Source organism: Molossus molossus, unplaced genomic scaffold, assembly GCF_014108415.1.
Source record: "Molossus molossus isolate mMolMol1 unplaced genomic scaffold, mMolMol1.p scaffold_m16_p_20, whole genome shotgun sequence".
In the NCBI taxonomy this organism is placed as follows: domain Eukaryota; kingdom Metazoa; phylum Chordata; class Mammalia; order Chiroptera; family Molossidae; genus Molossus; species Molossus molossus.
Genome location: NW_023425356.1, coordinates 23,117,299 through 23,134,009, shown reverse-complemented (window position 1 = coordinate 23,134,009; position 16,711 = coordinate 23,117,299). Strand labels below are relative to the sequence as shown.

Sequence of the window (16,711 nt, the reverse complement as noted above, 5' to 3'; positions counted from 1 at the left end):
TCAGGAGCAAGAGCACTCCTCCCTCCTGCTCTGGTCACGAGGTGGCCGGGGCTGCTGCTGTCATCCCCTCCCCCCTCCCGCGTTGCCGCTCCTGTCCCCTGAGCTCTTGCCCCTTCCTCAGCAGTCTCCTGCTCCACGCGCCCTCTGCCCCAGCCTGAACTTCCCGTCGCCTAGCGTGTGGGCATTGGGACCCGGAGTGGCGCCCGTGCCCCTTGCCTTTACTTATGCAGGGTTTTCCCCGGGTTGGGTGAGGGAAGCTCTAGTGCGCAGGTCCTGCGGATCGGGGCCACCCACTTGCCCCTCAACTCGGCCCACCTAAGGGCTCCTGCCTGCTGCCTGGGGCATAGGGCGCCCATTCGCCTGCAGTGGGTGAGGGATATCCTTGTGTCCCAGAGCTAAATTAGGAGGCTGATGCTGACTCCTGGCTTTTCACCTTCCAGACCCAAGGCTAAATTTAGCTGGAGGTGGAGGGGTGTGTGTGTGTGTGTGTATCCAGAGGCCATGTTGAGGAGAAAGCCAACCTGACTCTATGAGATTCCCTTGCTCCCTGAAGTCCTCTGAGGTTAAGTAGGACTGTACATCCTGGAGCCATTCTGAACCTCCTCTGCTTTGCTGGGGATCCTTTAGTATGAGGTTCCACTTGACATGATGCTGTGTTGGCACCTTCAACAGTAAGCCCCCCCCACACACCCATAGGCTGACTTCCGCTGAGCTGAGCTGAGCTACAGCTTCCCCTCCACTGTTCCAGGAAGTCACCTCCCTTCCCCTCTGAAGCACCCCCTCTCCTTCTGCCCTCTGCTGCAAGCCACCCACCAAGCTCTTTCCTAGCTTCTGCACGTTGGGGCTCCCCAGGACCCTTGGGCTCCTACTCTCTGGGGTTGGGCCATGGAAGCAGGTGAGAACTCAGTTACTGACCTGTTGCGGGCGTTTCTGGGCATCATGGAGGAGGGCATGTGAATGGCCGGGGCTGTCTCCCACAGTGGCTTTTGTCCTCACTGGGGATAACCCAAGGATCCTGGAGGTGGGTGGGCACTTTTTTGGTGGGGGATGCCGGTTAGTGGAATTAAGTGAGGAAAAAGGACACTTTAGTCTGGTGAGAGGACACTAAAGCTTGGGTTTTGTGGGCTTTCTGGACACTTGTGGGGTCCTCACAAAAACCCAGATGTGGGTTCTTTAAGAACATTAACTGGCCGATGCATTTCTTAGGATGTCATAACCAGATTAAGATGGTCAGAAACCATTAAAAAGACTGTAAGATTGTCATGATGTCATGGCCAAAATTAATGATGTCATTGCTGGCCACTACAGAAAAGATTGATCTGTTATAACTCTGTATGGGTAGGGGGTGAGGAGGGGTGGGGGTCTTTGAAAGGGATACAGGAACAAAGTGATGTCAGAGCCTAGGTTAGCTGTGTGTAGTGGAGTAGAGTTTGGTTCCCTTTGGCAGAGGGCTAGTACCACTAAGAGAGGGTCCTGGTCTCTTTAAGGAGCTGTAGTGGGGCGCTGAGGGCCTGGTGATGTCATAGGCGGGAGAGTTCAGGATTGGCTGACCACTGATCCTGTCTTTCCTTAAAGGGACTAGGAAGAGGAGGGGAGCAACAGGGAGCACCCTAGTTGTCATAGCAACACCAGCCTTCTTGACCATTCCAGATGCAGTGAGTGAGGGGGGGGCCATGGCGGAGGAGCGGCCCCCCCGGCTGGTGGATTACTTCGTGATAGCTGGGCTTGCAGGAAACGGAGCACCCATCCCTGAAGAAACATGGGTTCCTGAACCCAGTGGGTCCCTGTGCCCTCCCCGGCCAGCTGAGCCCATCACAGATGTGGCAGTCATCGCTAGGGCGCTGGGCGAGGAGGTGCCCCAGGGCTATACATGCATCCTGACCTCTGCAGAGGGTCACCCCTTGGAACTCAGTGCTGGGCTTCTGGGTGGAACTCAACCTGTCATCTGCTACCGCAGGGGCCGTGACAAGCCCCCCCTCGTGGAGCTAGGGTGTGTGCCCCTACCCATGCTGGCACCAGGGGAGACTGGGAGGGACTGTGGGGTGAGGTACAGGTATGGGATGAGGGATGGGCAATGGGAATGGGAAAACAGTGGGCTGGCTAGCGGCCAAGGAGAAGGGATTGAAGTTGTATCCATTTAATCCTCATACTGATTTGGGTTCCTGTACTAGTGTTGCTACTTGCTAGCTGTGTGATCTTGAGTGGGGTTTGAGTCCCTCTGGATCTGTTTCCTCATCTATGAAGTGGGGAAAACTATACCTCCTCATAAGGTGATTGAGAAGATTAAATGAGATCATCCATGGAAGGGACTTAGCATGGACTCAGTAAATGGTTACTTTTTTCTTAACATTTATTAATGACTAAGCCATCGAAGGCCTGAGGGGTTGTTACTGATCAAGAAGTAGAGACAAAGGCAGAAGAGGGGCACAGGATTTTGGAGGGCAGAGTTCAGCAATAAGTGAGCTCTGGAGTCAGGGTTAGAAGAGGCTGAGGGTACAAGACTGGTAGGTAGGACTGAGTAGACAGATCTGGCAGGACTGGGGTCTTTCTCCTCTGCCCCGAATTCGACATCTCTCTCTGCTCTCTGTGCCAAGGGTGTTGTATGAGGGGAAGGAACGTCCCAAGCCTGGCTTCCAAGTATTAGACACGACACCCTACAGCCACTCTGCCAACCTGGCCCCTCCAGGACCTGGGCACCCCCGCACCTACCTCACTTACCGGCGGGCAGCAGAGGGGGCAGGGCTGCATGCCTTGGGCATCACTGACCTCTGCCTGGTGCTGCCCAGCAAGGGAGAGGGCACTCCTCATACTTACTGCCGACTGCCTCGCAACCTCAACCCTGGCATGGTGAGTGGGGCTGGGACCGAGAGCTGAGACCTTCACCATCTTGGCGTGAGGGTGTGGACACTGGATATCCTAGGCCCAAGGGCTCTAGTGACAGGTGTGGGCCCAGAGGGATGACTGCTCTTGGGGGACTGGAATTAGTGGGAATTCTACAGACCACTTAGGCGTGGTGGAGAAAGTGGGCCCCAGAAACCTTTGTTAGTTGTGTATTTGCTTGTCTCTTGCCATTTCTGCGGCAGTGGGGCCCAGCAGTGTACCTGTGCTACAAGGTGGGCCTGGCCAAGGCCAACACACTTGTGTATGAGGCAGGTGAGTTGCTCTTTTGTCCCTCTAACCCCTTGGCCCTCCATGTCCCTCTGCCCTGGTGCCTCTTGACTGGCACCTTCCTTGTCCCCAGAATTCCCCTTTGCCACTTGGCCCTTCTCTGGGATCCCCCAGTTCTTTCCCTTGGAGCCTGATGTGCCCTCCTCCTTTTGGGTGCCCCCCACTCTGCTGGGGGTGCAGAGCTGCTGGGTCGCTACCCAGAGGAGGACAATGAGACATTTCCGCTGCCTGAGTCAGTGCCCGTCTTCTGCCTACCCATGGGGGCCACTATTGAGTGCTGGCCTGCTCAGACCAAGTACCCGGTGCCTGTTTTCTCCACCTTTGTGCTGACGGGTGCAGCTGGTAATAAGGTGGGTATGTGGAGTGTGGGAAGGGGTCCGGGCTGTGCAGGCCCACCTGACTACCCCTCTGTCCCCAACAGGTGTATGGCGCTGCCCTGCAGTTCTACGAGGCGTTCCCAAGGGCCAGGCTTTCAGAGCGACAGTCACGAGCCCTGGGCCTGCTGAGCGCTGTGGAACGAGGCCGGGTGCTGGGGGGCCGAGCGGTGCGCAGCCGGCGTGCCATTGCTGTGCTGTCCCGCTGGCCTGCCTTCCCTGCCTTCCGTGCCTTCCTTACCTTCCTCTATCGCTACTCCGTCTCAGGCCCCCATCGCCTGCCCTTGGAAGCGTGAGCACTGCTCCCCTGACACTGGGACGGAGTCTGAGGGGATCAGGAGGCCAGGAGAGATGGAAGAGATTAGGATGGAGCAGATGGGGGTGTGTGTGGGGGAGGTGCGCAGAGGAGTGGGGGACAGGGCTGTAGTATGTGGTTGTACTACATTACAAAAGTGCCACTGACTGAGGGGGAGAGGGGCCTGAAATCCAGTCCACACTTGCTAGCTAAGTCCTGGCAAGGGCCTGTGCATGCTCAGAGGGGATCTCTTTTCTGTTTTGCATGAATTCTGTATGTAATGGTTGCTCTGATGGCTGATGCAGGCTCAAGGCAGAGGTCAGAGAGGAATAAAGTTCTTGGGGACAGGTGACTGAGAGTGAATGTGAAGGTAGGATAGAGATAGATTGGGGAATCTGCCCCTGACCGGTATACCTCTCTCCCCCAGGCATATCTCCCACTTCATTCACAACGTCCCCTTCCCTTCCCCACAGAGACCCCGCATCCTGGTGCAGGTGAGGGCTGAGGCCAGGCTGGGATTGGGTGGGAGGAGGGCAGTTGGTAGGGATTAGCCTCCATTATCCTGACCCATGCCTCTACTGCCTCCCAGATGTCTCCCTATGACAATCTGCTCCTCTGCCAGCCTGTATCCTCACCCTTGCCCCTCAGGTATGTGCCCAAGTTGGGAGGGGGTTGATGACCAAGGACATGGAAGGTGCCAGGCTGGTGGGCACAGCTGTGAGGTCTGTGCAGGCTGGCCCCAGGTGGTGTCTGTGCCCAGTGACCAGGAAAAGGTCTCCGGGGTCTCCTGGTAACTTTTCCTCTACCTTGGTGTTACCCACAGTGGTGCCAGCTTCTTGCAGCTGCTGCAGAGCCTAGGCCCTGAGCTGGCCATCACATTACTGCTGGCTGTGCTCACAGAGCACAAGCTGCTCGTCCATTCGCTGCGGCCAGACCTGCTCACCAGCGTCTGTGAGGCCCTCGTCTCTGTGAGTGCCCCCTTGCCCAGTCTGCCTTCCCCAGAATGTCCTTTCAGGTGACCCATCTCTCTTTATCAGGGAGGGTTCCTCAGCCTCCTCCTTGGGCACAGCCTACAGGGACATACAGCTTCCATCAGGGGCTCTTCATTGGAGCCCACCTCCAACAGTTTCTCTCAGCAGACACCACCCACTCAAAGCCAATGACCCCTTCTCTCGTGCTCCCCCAACCTTCTGCTCACTGCTCCTCACTCCCTGGTGCTTCAGATGATCTTCCCGCTGCAGTGGCAGTGCCCCTACATCCCCCTGTGCCCGCTGGTGCTGGCTGATGTGCTGAGCGCCCCCGTGCCCTTCATTGTGGGTATCCACTCCAGCTACTTCGATTTGCACGACCCACCTTCTGATGTCATCTGTGTTGATCTTGATACCAACACGCTCTTCCAGTAAGATGGCTGTTCTCATTCAAGGGGCTGCAGGGAGGAAGCATGAGGGCGGGTGTATGGGGTACTAGCTGTTTAAAAGGAGCCTTAGGCCCTGGCCAGTTTGGCTCAGCGGTTAGAGCATCGGCCTGCGGTCCAGAGAGACCCGGGTTGGTTCCCGCTAAGGGCATGTACCTCAGTTGCAGTTTGTCCCCGGCCCTGGTTGGTTGTGCCGGTGGCAGCCACTCGATGTGTCCCTTTCACGTCGATGTTTCTCCCCCCCCCCACTCTATCTGAACAAAAAATTGAAAAAATGTCCTCTGGTGAGGATAAAAAAATAAAATAAATAAAAGGAGCCTTAGGCAAAAAGTGGGGGAGGCTGGTGAGGAGCCCCATAGCCTTTTCTTCCTTCTGCTTCTCTCATAGGACAGAGGAAAAGAAGCCCCTCACTCCTCGGACATTGCCCCGCAGACCCTACAAGGTTCTGCTAGCTACACTGACAAACCTGTACCAGCAGCTGGATCAGAGTGAGAAGCTTGGGAGGGAGGCTGGACACTGTCATTGACCTTAAATCCCCAGTTTTGGGAGGCCTGTGGAGAGCTAGATCTTATTTGAGGAGGTTAGAGGAGTTAGGATTTCATTTGGTGGAAGTGAGGGAAATTCAAATTCCAATTTAAGCAAGAGGGAGGGACATACACTATTAATATTCCTTAATATATTGGGAAGAACAGACTTGACACTGGGGAGACTTGAAACTTACCTCAGGGTAGCTTTTCAGTCAATATTAGTGCAAAGTCAGTCAGCAGCTAGAGGTGGCCAGACAGTGGTGGAGACTCGTGTGCAGAGCAGGGTTGGGGCTAGCCCTTCAGTGGCTGGCTCTGAGTCTCAGGGCTGCCCTGGTCCCTAGCATACACTGGGCCTGAGGAGGAGGCATCCCTGGAGTTCCTACTGACAGACTACGAGGCAGTGTGTGGCCGCCGGACGAGGCTGGAGCGCGAAGTCCAGGGGGCCTTCCTTCGCTTCATGGCCTGCCTGCTCAAGGGTTACCGGGACTTTCTGCGTCCACTCACCAAGGCCCCCTTTGAAGGGGTTCGTGATGTTGACAACCTCTTCTTCCTGCAGGGTAAAGTGGGCCTGTCTCAGCTTGGGAAGGGTGTCTCGGGAAAGGTGGCCAGGAGGACTGGAGACCATTCAGTTGCTTATTCCTTCACTCAGCAGATTTTTAAGGGCACCCACTTTGAGCCATACACTCTTCTGGGCTTGGAGGGAATAAGGGTACAAAGAGGAACCAGCTGTGGTCCTGCTCTCTGGGGCGTCGGGGTGGGCACAGGAAGGCTTCTGGTGAGCCACCCGCATGAAGCTCTCTTCAGGGACTCTGGTTTTGGAGAAACCCCAGTTTGAGGGAGTAGGTACAGACAGACAAAAGGCATTCCATTGGAGCATGGTGCTGGGGGAGATGAACCAGTGGCTTGGAGTATGGGGCAGTTGTGCCAGAGGGGCCAAAGAAATGATAGCTTGGATGGGCAGGGGGCCAGGAAAAGGGTTCAGGACGGGTATGACTGTGGTAGGGAAGCCTGGTAACCTTCCTCCCCTGCCCCATTCTCATCCCCTCAGGCTTCCTTAAGTCCCGGGAACGCTCCAGCCACAAGTTGTACTCTCAGCTGCTGCGCACGCAGATGTTCTCGCAGTTCATCGAGGAATGCTCGTTTGGCTCTGCTCGGCATGCTGCCCTTGAATTCTTTGACTCTTGCGTTGATAAGGTTTTGAAAATTGTCCCTTCTTTTCATGCTCCTTGTTCTCTGCTCTCCTCTTGGCTGTCTCTGTTACCCCACCACCATTATAAACACGACTCTGTACGGGGATGGTGTCCCTGGAGTTATTCAGTACATAGCCTGTGTAGCCACACATGGCTGGCTTATATGTACCCCATCTTTCCATTCCTGACCTCCAGGACCTGGTGGAGTCTTAGTGCACTTGCTCCTTCCCCGTGGATGTGCTTTCTGGGGAGCTGCCACCTTCTGGACACCCTGACCATGCTCCACGCCCACAATCTTGATACTCACTCTCTTACTGTCCTGCCGCAGGTCCACCCAGAGCAGGAGAAGCCGGAGTCGACACCCTTGGTGGAGCTGGAGGAGCTGTCAGGAAGTGAGCTCACTGTTTTTATCACGCCTCCTGAGGAGCCTCCGGTGCCAGAGGGCAGTGAACCCATTCCCCAGTACTGGTGAGAGCCTCTTGTGCCCTTCTTTGTTTCAGAGCCACACAGGCTAGCTTAGCGCTGACTGCTCCTGACGTTGTTCTCTGCCCCTCCAGCTACGATGGGTTTCCAGAGCTACGGGCTGAGCTGTTTGAGTCTCCCCAAGAGCAAACTGGGGCTCTGCCTGTGCCAGGCCCGTCCCGTAGTGCCCCTAGCAGTCCTGCCCCTCGCCGAACCAAACAGGTAACCAGCAGGTGCCCCTCAGAGGCATCTGGCTCAGCCAAGGGCTGCTGCTTCAGCTTCTTCATCTGTGAAATGCCTATACTAGTATCTACCCCATAAGGTTGTTAGGAGGTTTACGTATGCCTGGCACAGAAAACATTTGCTGTTGTTACCATTGTCATCATCATCATCTTCATCTTCTGAGCACTCTGGGAATCCAGTGGTGTGCTACCTCTTCTAGGGCATCTGCCCATGCCCAGGGGCTTGGACTCTCTGCCTAGGGTTCTGGGGCTGAGGCTTGTGTGTGCAGCAACCCTCCTGCCTCCTCCAAGCACAGCCCTTTCTTCAGGAAGGGGGCTGCTTCTCCCACATCATTTCAAGACTGCCCTGCCCTGGCATTGTATTCACCCAGATGTGTCCCCTGCCCCACCTAGGAGATGAAGGTTGCTCAGCGGATGGCGCAGAAGTCTGCGGCAGTGCCTGAGCTGTGGGCCCGGTGCCTGCTGGGTCACTGCTATGGGCTGTGGTTCCTGTGTCTGCCTGCCTATGTGCGGTCATCACCCTCCCGGGTGCAAGCACTGCACACTGCTTACCACGTGCTGCGCCAGATGGAGAGCCACAAGGTGGTGCTGCCTGATGAGGTGGGTACCCACTGGGCTTGTGCAGTCATGGGTGCTGTGAAAAGGAGATTCACTGGAGACCTGGGAAGGCAGATGCCTTGGAGTTGCCAGATGCACCATAAGATTCACTGAATGAATGAGCATGACGGGCGGACAGCAGCAAGGACTGGAGGGTAGTGGGGTCAGCTGAAACTGTGGGGCTCTGAAGCAGCTCTAGGAGCTGCCAGGGGCCAATGAAGTCTGTGAGAACTGGAGAGGTAGGAAGAGGTGCTTGCTGAGACTTGAGGGTTTGGGTTGGGAGGGAGTCCCCTCATCCTGTACCTCTCCTGGCCCAGGTGTGTTACCGGGTGCTGATGCAGCTCTGCTCGCACTATGGGCAGCCTGTGCTGTCTGTGCGGGTCATGCTGGAGATGCGGCAGGCAGGCATCGTGCCCAACACCATCACCTATGGCTACTACAATAAGGTACCAAATTTGGGGCTAAGGTGGGACGGTAGCATGTGCCAGGTGTGTGTATGGGGAGGATGCTGCTCCCTGACACCTGGTGCTCTCCCCTCTCCTTGGAGATTGGGCCTGTACAATCCAACTAGGTCCCATAAGCATTTCCATCTATGTGCTTCTGTAGTGTCTTAGCACCTACTTTGGATTTTCTCATGCCTGGCTGCTTTGATATTCATAAGAGCCCTGACAAGGTGGGCAAGTACTGCTACCTCCCAGCCATAGCTAACAGTGCTAGCCAGTGTGCCAGGATACATTTGACATCATTTTATCTTCACTGTAGCCCCAAGAGGTGGAAGAATAATAATAATTATTATTATTATTGTTATTTTTAAATGTTTTTTTTGGTTTGTTTTTAACTTTTCTTTATTGATCTTAGAGAGAGAGGAAGGGAGAGGGATAGAAATAGAGACATTGATGAGAGAGAACATTGATTGGCCGCCTCCTGCATGCCCCCAGCTGGGGATCGGGCCCACAACCTGGGCAGGCATGTGCCCTGACTGGGAATTGAACTGGTGACCTCTCGGTGCATGGGTCGACACTCAACTATTGAGCACACCAGCTGGGCTTAAATATGTTTTTATTGATTTTTTTAGAGAGAGAGATAGAAACATCATTGTGAGTGAGAAACATCGATCAGCTGCTTTGTGCACGCCCCCTACTGGGGATCAAGCCCGCAACCTGGGTATGTGCCCTGACTGGGACTTCTCAGTCCCTGGGACTATGTTTAATCCATTAAGCCACACCAGCCAGGCTGGAAGCATTATTCTCCTCCTTTTACAGATGAAGCAATGAGGTTGTAGAGTTAGTATCTTGTCCAATGTCCCACAGCGAGTAAGTTAGGAAAGTAAGATAGGAACACAGGAATATTGATGTCTCCTGAATTTGGGCCCTTATCCATGACACCAAACTGCCTCCTGTTTTTCAAATGAGGAAACTAGTGACCAAAAAAGTGAAATGGTTTCTTCAAAGCCATATAGTTTATAAGTAGCAGAGTCTGGAAATAAATTGTCTCCCTGCTTCTAGCTTCCTCTGCACCCCTCCCAGTGGTGGCTGCTGCCAACTGCCTCTTCTGGGATTTTGTTTCTGACTGAGCCAATGGCAGGACAGTCCTAGGCAGCAGGTCTAGAGGGGAAGGTGGTCCCTGGGGCTCCAGGACAGACAATAAGTGTCAGGCTGGGGTCAGAGTGTGAAAGTAGGCCATCTTGATGGGTGTTGTGCTTGGCAGGCTGTGCTGGAAAGCAAATGGCCATCTGGTACACCGGGTGGGCGCCTGCGCTGGGCCAAGCTTCGGAACATTGTCCTGGGGGCTGCTCAGTTCCGCCAGCCCTTGAGAGAACGGTGGCAGCAGCAGCAGCAGCAGCAGCAGCAGCAGCAGCAGCAGCAGAAACAGCAGCAGCAGCAGCAGCAGCAGCCGCAGAAACAGCAGCAGCAGCAGCAGGCAGCAGCACAGGAGGCAGGCACCTCCCAGACAGGTAGGCAGGGATTGGTGACACAGGCTTGGGGCTCAGGCAGGGAGAGGCATGGAGAGCTGGGGCTGGCCTAGTGTTTGGCACTGGGTATTCTGGGGATGGGTAAACTACACTTGGCTGGTAACAAAATAGATGGAATTCTACAAGGAACCTTACAACGCCAGGTCCATGCAAGGAGTTCTGTTTTGGAACAGAGGGCTGGGTTTCCAGCCAGCTGCCTTTCAGCCCCTCCTTGTCTTTTACAGAGCCCTATCTGGAGTGCCCCTCCCCTTCCCGCCCCCTTCAGCGCCAGACTACTTGGGCTGGGCGAAGCCTTCGGGACCTGGCCTCACCCAAGGGGCGCCTGGTGAAGAGTGGCAGCCTGGGCAGTGCCCAAGGGGCACAACCCACTGTGGAGGCTGGCGTGGCCCACAGTGAGTGCCCTTGACTGACCAACACCCCAGCCAGCTTTCCTAACTACTTGCAAGTGAGAGAGGAAGACTCGAGGCAGGATGGAGGGGTGCCTCTCTGTGGTGGGGACTACAGGCTTTGAGGGAATCTTGCCCAGAATGCTGTCATGAGCCCTGGCCAGTTTGGCTCAGCGGTTGAGCATCAGCCTGCAGACCAGAGAGTCCCGGGTTTGGTTCCCACTAGGGGCATGTACCACACACACAAAAAAATGCTGTTATGATAGGGGTTGTGGTGCCTGAGTTTGTGCAGCCAGGAACTGTGTTTACTGAATCTTTGGAGGAAGGGCCAGGCTTCATTTTCCCTGATCCTTCTCTGTCCTGCAGTGATAGAGGCCTTGGGGGTACTGGAGCCCCGGGGATCACCTGTGCCCTGGCACGATGGAAGCCTCTCAGATCTGAGCCTGACTGGAGAGGAGCTGGTAGCTGGAGGCAGCCCAGGAGACTCAGGCTCAGCCCTGAGTACCCAGTCCACTGAAGCCATGGAAGGACTAAGTGAGCTTGTACCCAAGGCTATTGGGCATCAGGATGAGGCCAGCATCCCCAGACGAGGGCTGGGTGCCCGCCTCCAGCAGCTGCTCACTCCTTCCCGCCGCTCCTCTGCCTCTCGCATTCCCCCAATTGAGCTGCCCCCTGACCAGCCTCCCCCAGCCCGCCGCAGCCCTATGGATAGTCTTCTGCATCCCTGGGAGCGCCCTGGATCCACTGCCTCCGAGGTAGCCAGCAAGGGGGTGGTCCAGACACTTAAGTACTGGGAGGATTGGGTGGGGAGGGGCTGCTAACTGGAGAGTGCCAAAGAGGGCCCTGAGGGGTGGTTGAAATCACCATCCTGGGTGAAGAGAAGCATGGGTTTTGGCTGACCCTGCTTTCTCATGTATGGTAGAGCTCAGCTTCTCTGGGCAGTGAGTGGGACCTCTCAGAATCTTCTGTCAGCAGCCTGAGCCTTCGCCGTTCCTCAGAGCGCCTCACTGAAACCCCTGGATCCTTCCAGCCACCTTCCCTGGAAGTGAGGATAACCTCCTACACAGATGTGCTTGAACACATATACATACCACACCCATCCACTCTGTCAAAGGCGGGAGGAGGTGGAAGGGGGCTGGGCTGGGATTTGGAGGTGGGAGGGGCTGGGGAAGGAGCCTGGGCTCCTGAGCCTAGAGGCTAAGCAGGGCTTGCTTCCTGGGGTCTTCTTGCCTCCAGATTCTGCTGTCTAGCTGCTCCTTGTGCCGTGCCTGTGACTCGCTGGTATATGATGAGGAGATTATGGCTGGCTGGGCACCTGATGACTCCAACCTCAACACAACCTGCCCCTTCTGCGCCTGCCCCTTTGTGCCCCTTCTCAGTGTCCAGACTGTTGATTCTCGACCCAGGTGCCCAGAGCAGGGCGGGTGTTTTGGGTGGGACAAGGAGGTAGTAGAGGTCCAAGTGCTGAACTCTCCTGTATCCCCCTGCAGTGCCTCCAGCCCCAAGTCTGCCCCTGCTGGTGCCAGTGGCAGCAAAGACGCTCCTGTCCCTGGGGGCCCAGGCCCCGTGCTCAGTGACCGCAGGCTCTGTCTTGCCCTGGATGAGCCCCAGCTCTGCAATGGGCACATGGGGGTAAGGGTTGGGCCAGAGGGCCATGAGGAATGGTGTGTGTTGCCCTGTGGGGGGCCCTCAGTGGTGCTGGGCAAAGATGGGCGTTGAGAGCAAGGGGCATCTCAGAAGCTGCTGGACATGTGGAAGCATGGCTCTGAGGATGGGGCCATGGCACATGCCCTCCACTGCCCTCCCCATTTGTGCTCAACAGGGTGCCACGAGGCGGGTTGAGGGTGGGGCATGGGCATACCTGAGCCCCCTGGTGCTGCGGAAGGAGCTGGAGTCGCTGGTAGAGAATGAGGGCAGTGAAGTGCTGGCGTTGCCTGAGCTGCCTGCTGCTCACCCCATCATCTTCTGGAACCTTCTGTGGTATTTCCAACGGCTGCGCCTGCCCAGTATTCTGCCATGCCTGGTGCTGGCCTCTTGCAATGGGTCCCCAACCCCCCAGGTCAGTGCCCTCATGTGGTTCCCTGCTTGCTGAGTGCTTCCTTCCTCATCTCCTGCTCTCAGTCCTCTGTGTCCTCAGTACTGTAGAAGGAGCACACTTTGGAGTTGAGTGTACTTGGTCTTACTCCTCGCCCCTTCACTTCACTACTGAGCCTTGATTTTCTCATCTATAAAATGGCATGAGTGTTCTCCTCACAGGGCTATTGTTAGACACTGTGTAATAACTTACACAGAGATTTGTTAATGTTTGTCTACTCATTTTTAGCAACATTTATTGAGCACAGGCACAGTTTTTAGGCACTAGGAATGTAGCAGTTTACAGAACAAAGTCCTTGCTCTCGGAGCTTGCGTTCTCATGGTGGGTGACAGTTTCTTGTCCTCTTCTTTTTGGCTATGTCCTGTAATGTCCCTGTGTGTCTTGGAACATCATCTGTCCATGTCCTATTTTCCATGAGCCTCACTGTCTCTTTTTTCTTGGCCTCCCACAGGGCCCATCTCCTTGGCTAATGCCTGACCCAGCAACTGTGCAGGTGAGGCTGCTGTGGGATGTTCTGACTCCTGACCCCAACAGCTGCCCACCTCTCTATGTGCTCTGGAGGGTCCACAGTGAGTCTGGTACTTGGCCTTGGGTGGGAAGGGATGGGTCCCACATCCAGAGGGGTTAATAATCCTAGCTACCTGCCTTTCTTTCACCCAGGCCAGATCCCCCAGCGGGTGGCATGGCCAGGCCCAGTACCTGCATCCCTTAGCCTGGATTTGCTGGAGTCAGTGCTGCGTCATGTTGGTCTCAGTGAGGTGCACAAGGCTATAGGGCTCCTGCTAGAAACTCTAGGGCCCCCTCCCACAGGCCTGCACCTACAGAGGTATGGAGTGGGGGGGAGTCCCATCTGGGAGTTTGCTAGCCTGTACCGTACTCTGCGTCCTCTTTCTCTCACTCATACCCTTCTGTCTCCACTCCAGGGGTATCTACCGTGAGATCTTATTCCTGACAATGGCTGCTATGGGCAAGGACCACGTGAACATAGGTGAGGGTGCAGGCGGGGGTTGAGGAATTTAGGGATCTGGGGCCAGGTTTGGGAGATTGGAATCCTTATTTTTAACCTCCATTCCGCCTTCCTCCCTAGTGTCCTTCGACAAGAAGTACAAGTCTGCCTTTAACAAGCTGGCCGGCAGCATGGGCAAAGAAGAGCTGAGGCAGCGGCGGGCACAGATGCCCACCCCAAAGGCCATTGATTGCCGAAAATATTTTGGAGCACCTTTGGAATGCTAGGGACCCTTAAGCTCCCCCCTCCAGCCTGGAGTGGGGAGGTAAGGGAGAAAGGATTCTAGAAATAATATGCTTCCCCGTTCCTTTCATAGAGGAGTCGGGAGTGGGCTGGGAGATATGCCCAGCCATAGGCCCCAAGTGGGGGCAGCAGGAAGAGGGACCCACTATTACCAAAAGTCACAATTCCCTGTCTCCAGCCTGCCCAGTATACTCATGCTGACATTGGAGGAGGCCTGGGGGCAGTTGGCACAGCTCTGTTTCTCCCCATCCTATACTAGGAACTCCATTCCAGGGTACCCACAGATCTTCACTGCCCTGGTCATTCAGAAGTTTTTGTTTTAAAAAACAACTGGAAAGATACAGAGCTGAGCCTTTGCCTTGAAAGGGAGGGAGGGCTATCATTCCCCATCCAGGATGGTCCCTCTTTGCTAGAATTACTGAAGGAGTCCAAGGCTCTCCATGCCTTTCTACCTTAGAATTTGTATTTTATTTTAAGTTATTCTAGAGCCACAGCCCCCTTGCTTATGAAGTTATTATGGATGGTGAAAAAGAGAAGGGAAATGGGGCACCATGGTTCAATGGTTTGTAGCACCTTAAAAGTCAAGAGGTGGGAACTAGAGGAGTCCCAAACTCCTCTTAGAGAATTGGTGCCCCCTCTGAGTCCTAATCCTTCTTGTCCATTCCACCTGGGGAATACATCACCCACCCAGGGCCCTGACTGTGCAATAAGGACTGTTCCTTGCGAATTTTGTTGGATGTAAATATAGTAAAAGCTGCTTCTGTCTTTTTTCTTCTGCCTCCTGTTTCCTGGGTCTGGGATAATGGTGGGGGTACTTTTCTTTTCTCCCGTGGCTCTAAACCCTCCCTCTCACGTTTCTATCCCTTGCAGCCTTCAGGTACACCTTGCTTTCCCTCACCAGGTCTGCTACTGGTCCCTTGAGGCACAGGGAGTGCTCAGAGCAGGAGAAGGGTGAATCCGGTGCTGGCTATGGTGGTGCCAGTCTTTGCGGCACTTCCGGCCCTCCCACACAATCACCCCCTTGTCCCTCATCTGTACCCCACACAAAGGCTTCATTCTCTGGAGGCCCTGAGCTCATCTCTGCCTTCTTTCCTCTCCCCCAGCTTCCTTCCCCCTCCCAACTTCTCCAGTACTTCCACAGGGATGTCAATGCTCTCCCCAATAGTTGGTGTTGGTGGCCATTATTCATCCTGGGAGCCCTGGCAGTCATCCTAGATCTTCTTGGTTGCTCAGGCTGGAAGAAGTATTTTTCCAACCAGGGTCTCAGCCTGGGGACAGTGCCAGGAAGATAGAGACAATGATTAAGGGGCTCACTGCATCTGGGTATCAGGGAGACAGGTATCATTTTTCTAATCCTTTTGGCTTACTCAGAGTTCTCCTTTTCTAATAGATACAGAAACAACTCCAAACAGAGCTACAAAACCAACTACCAAAGGGGATTAGCCAATAAAATAGAAATGTCTTGGGGGAGGGGGAGGGTGTCAATGGAGAAAATAACTTACCTGAGCTTTTAGTGCAATTCCTGGGGGTAAGATCAGTGGATGAAAAGAAAATTACTACTTCTGAGTTCTGGGACCTTCAAACTAGAGGACTCTTCACCATCCTTACTTGAGCATAGTAAAGAAGCTGCACAGGAGGCAGGCAGGGGCTTAGGAAATGCCATTTGTTTTGCCAGGGACTAGGAGATGCTTTCTTCAGAGGGAACCCTCATGTCACCCCAGGTTCTGATCAGACCTCATTCCCCAGGGTCAACCTCTCCATGTATCGACCTCAAGGACCTTCTGCAAGGGAGCCACTGCCTTCCTGAAATCATAAGTTTCTGTTGCGTATAATGTACCCAGCAATATGCTAAACCATCTGGCATTGGAAAGAATTCTAGGGCTCAGTCTCTACCTTAATAGATCATATAGTCTTATGGGTCTAGAACAGCGGTTCTCAACCTATGGGTCGTGACCCCTATGGGTCGTGATGCCTAAGACCATCAGAAAACAAAATTACAGTTATGAAATAGCAACAAAAATGATTTTATGGTTGGGGGTCACCACAATGCGAGGAACTGTATTAAAGGGTCACGGTATTAGGAAGGTCGAAAACCACTGGTCTAGTGGGTCTTTTGGTTCACGGACAATAATGATAATCAACCCTGCCTTCAGCTTATGTTTCTCATTTTGGGGCTTTCTTCTAGAGGTCTACAGTCAGATGTGCAGAACTACAGAATTCTTTACCCACAAGAATATAGGAGAATTCCAGTAATGAAGTACTCACCATGGCATCTGATGTCTCTCTGTCTTGTGGCTTAGGGAGCTGTATGAGGGAAGGATATACACATACTACCTGGCCCAATTTCTCTTCCCAGACTTTAAAGTGTAGAGGCTTGAATACGGAAAATTTTAGTTAAATTTTGTTTCTTGCCACTTACTAATTGTTTTCATTAATTTTTTTTTTTTTTTTTTTAGAGAGAGAGGCAAGGGAGAGATAGAAACATTGATGAGAGAGAGAGAAACATTGTCAAGAGCGAAACATCAAATGACTGCGTCCTGCATGCCCCCAGTAGGGATCGAACCTGGAACCCGAGTATGTGTCCTGACTAGGAACTGAACCAGCGACCTTTTGGTGCATGGGTCAATGCTCAATTACTGAGCCACACCAGCCAGGCACTAGTTACTAATTTTATTATTATATCTGACAAATTACTTAACTGCTATGCCTCAGTTTTTCCTCATCTACAAACTGGGGTGGG

The 16,711-nt window shown here is 54.1% G+C and overlaps 1 protein-coding gene across 2 annotated transcripts; it reads left to right on the top strand.

Annotated features, from left to right (window-relative positions):
- Nucleotides 1–188: 188 nt before the first annotated feature.
- Nucleotides 189–15,050, top strand: DENND4B (DENN domain containing 4B). Of its 2 annotated transcripts, none has more exons than XM_036272590.1 (28): nucleotides 189–895; nucleotides 1,651–1,990; nucleotides 2,595–2,847; nucleotides 3,084–3,153; nucleotides 3,349–3,518; nucleotides 3,590–3,834; nucleotides 4,265–4,331; nucleotides 4,427–4,485; nucleotides 4,661–4,805; nucleotides 5,061–5,236; nucleotides 5,639–5,739; nucleotides 6,120–6,335; nucleotides 6,827–6,972; nucleotides 7,297–7,436; nucleotides 7,526–7,652; nucleotides 8,066–8,272; nucleotides 8,587–8,715; nucleotides 9,977–10,223; nucleotides 10,466–10,633; nucleotides 10,994–11,382; nucleotides 11,550–11,672; nucleotides 11,864–12,033; nucleotides 12,118–12,259; nucleotides 12,450–12,686; nucleotides 13,174–13,291; nucleotides 13,383–13,548; nucleotides 13,646–13,710; nucleotides 13,810–15,050. In XM_036272590.1, exons 1-28 carry the CDS (start codon nucleotides 886–888, stop codon nucleotides 13,953–13,955), a joined length of 4,572 nt encoding a protein of 1,523 aa, XP_036128483.1. In that variant the 5' UTR covers nucleotides 189–885; the 3' UTR covers nucleotides 13,956–15,050. The 2 variants fall into 2 exon arrangements, with proteins under 2 accessions (XP_036128483.1, XP_036128482.1); XM_036272589.1 differs by having other exon boundaries at nucleotides 1,576–1,990.
- Nucleotides 15,051–16,711: the final 1,661 nt, after the last annotated feature.

Coding starts and splice junctions, on each gene's coding strand:
- DENND4B (XM_036272589.1), top strand. Junction 3,835..4,264: donor CATCGCCTGCCCTTGGAAGC/GTGAGCACTGCT, acceptor TCTCTCCCCCAG/GCATATCTCCCACTTCATTC. Junction 13,549..13,645: donor ACAGGCCTGCACCTACAGAG/GTATGGAGTGGG, acceptor TCTCCACTCCAG/GGGTATCTACCGTGAGATCT.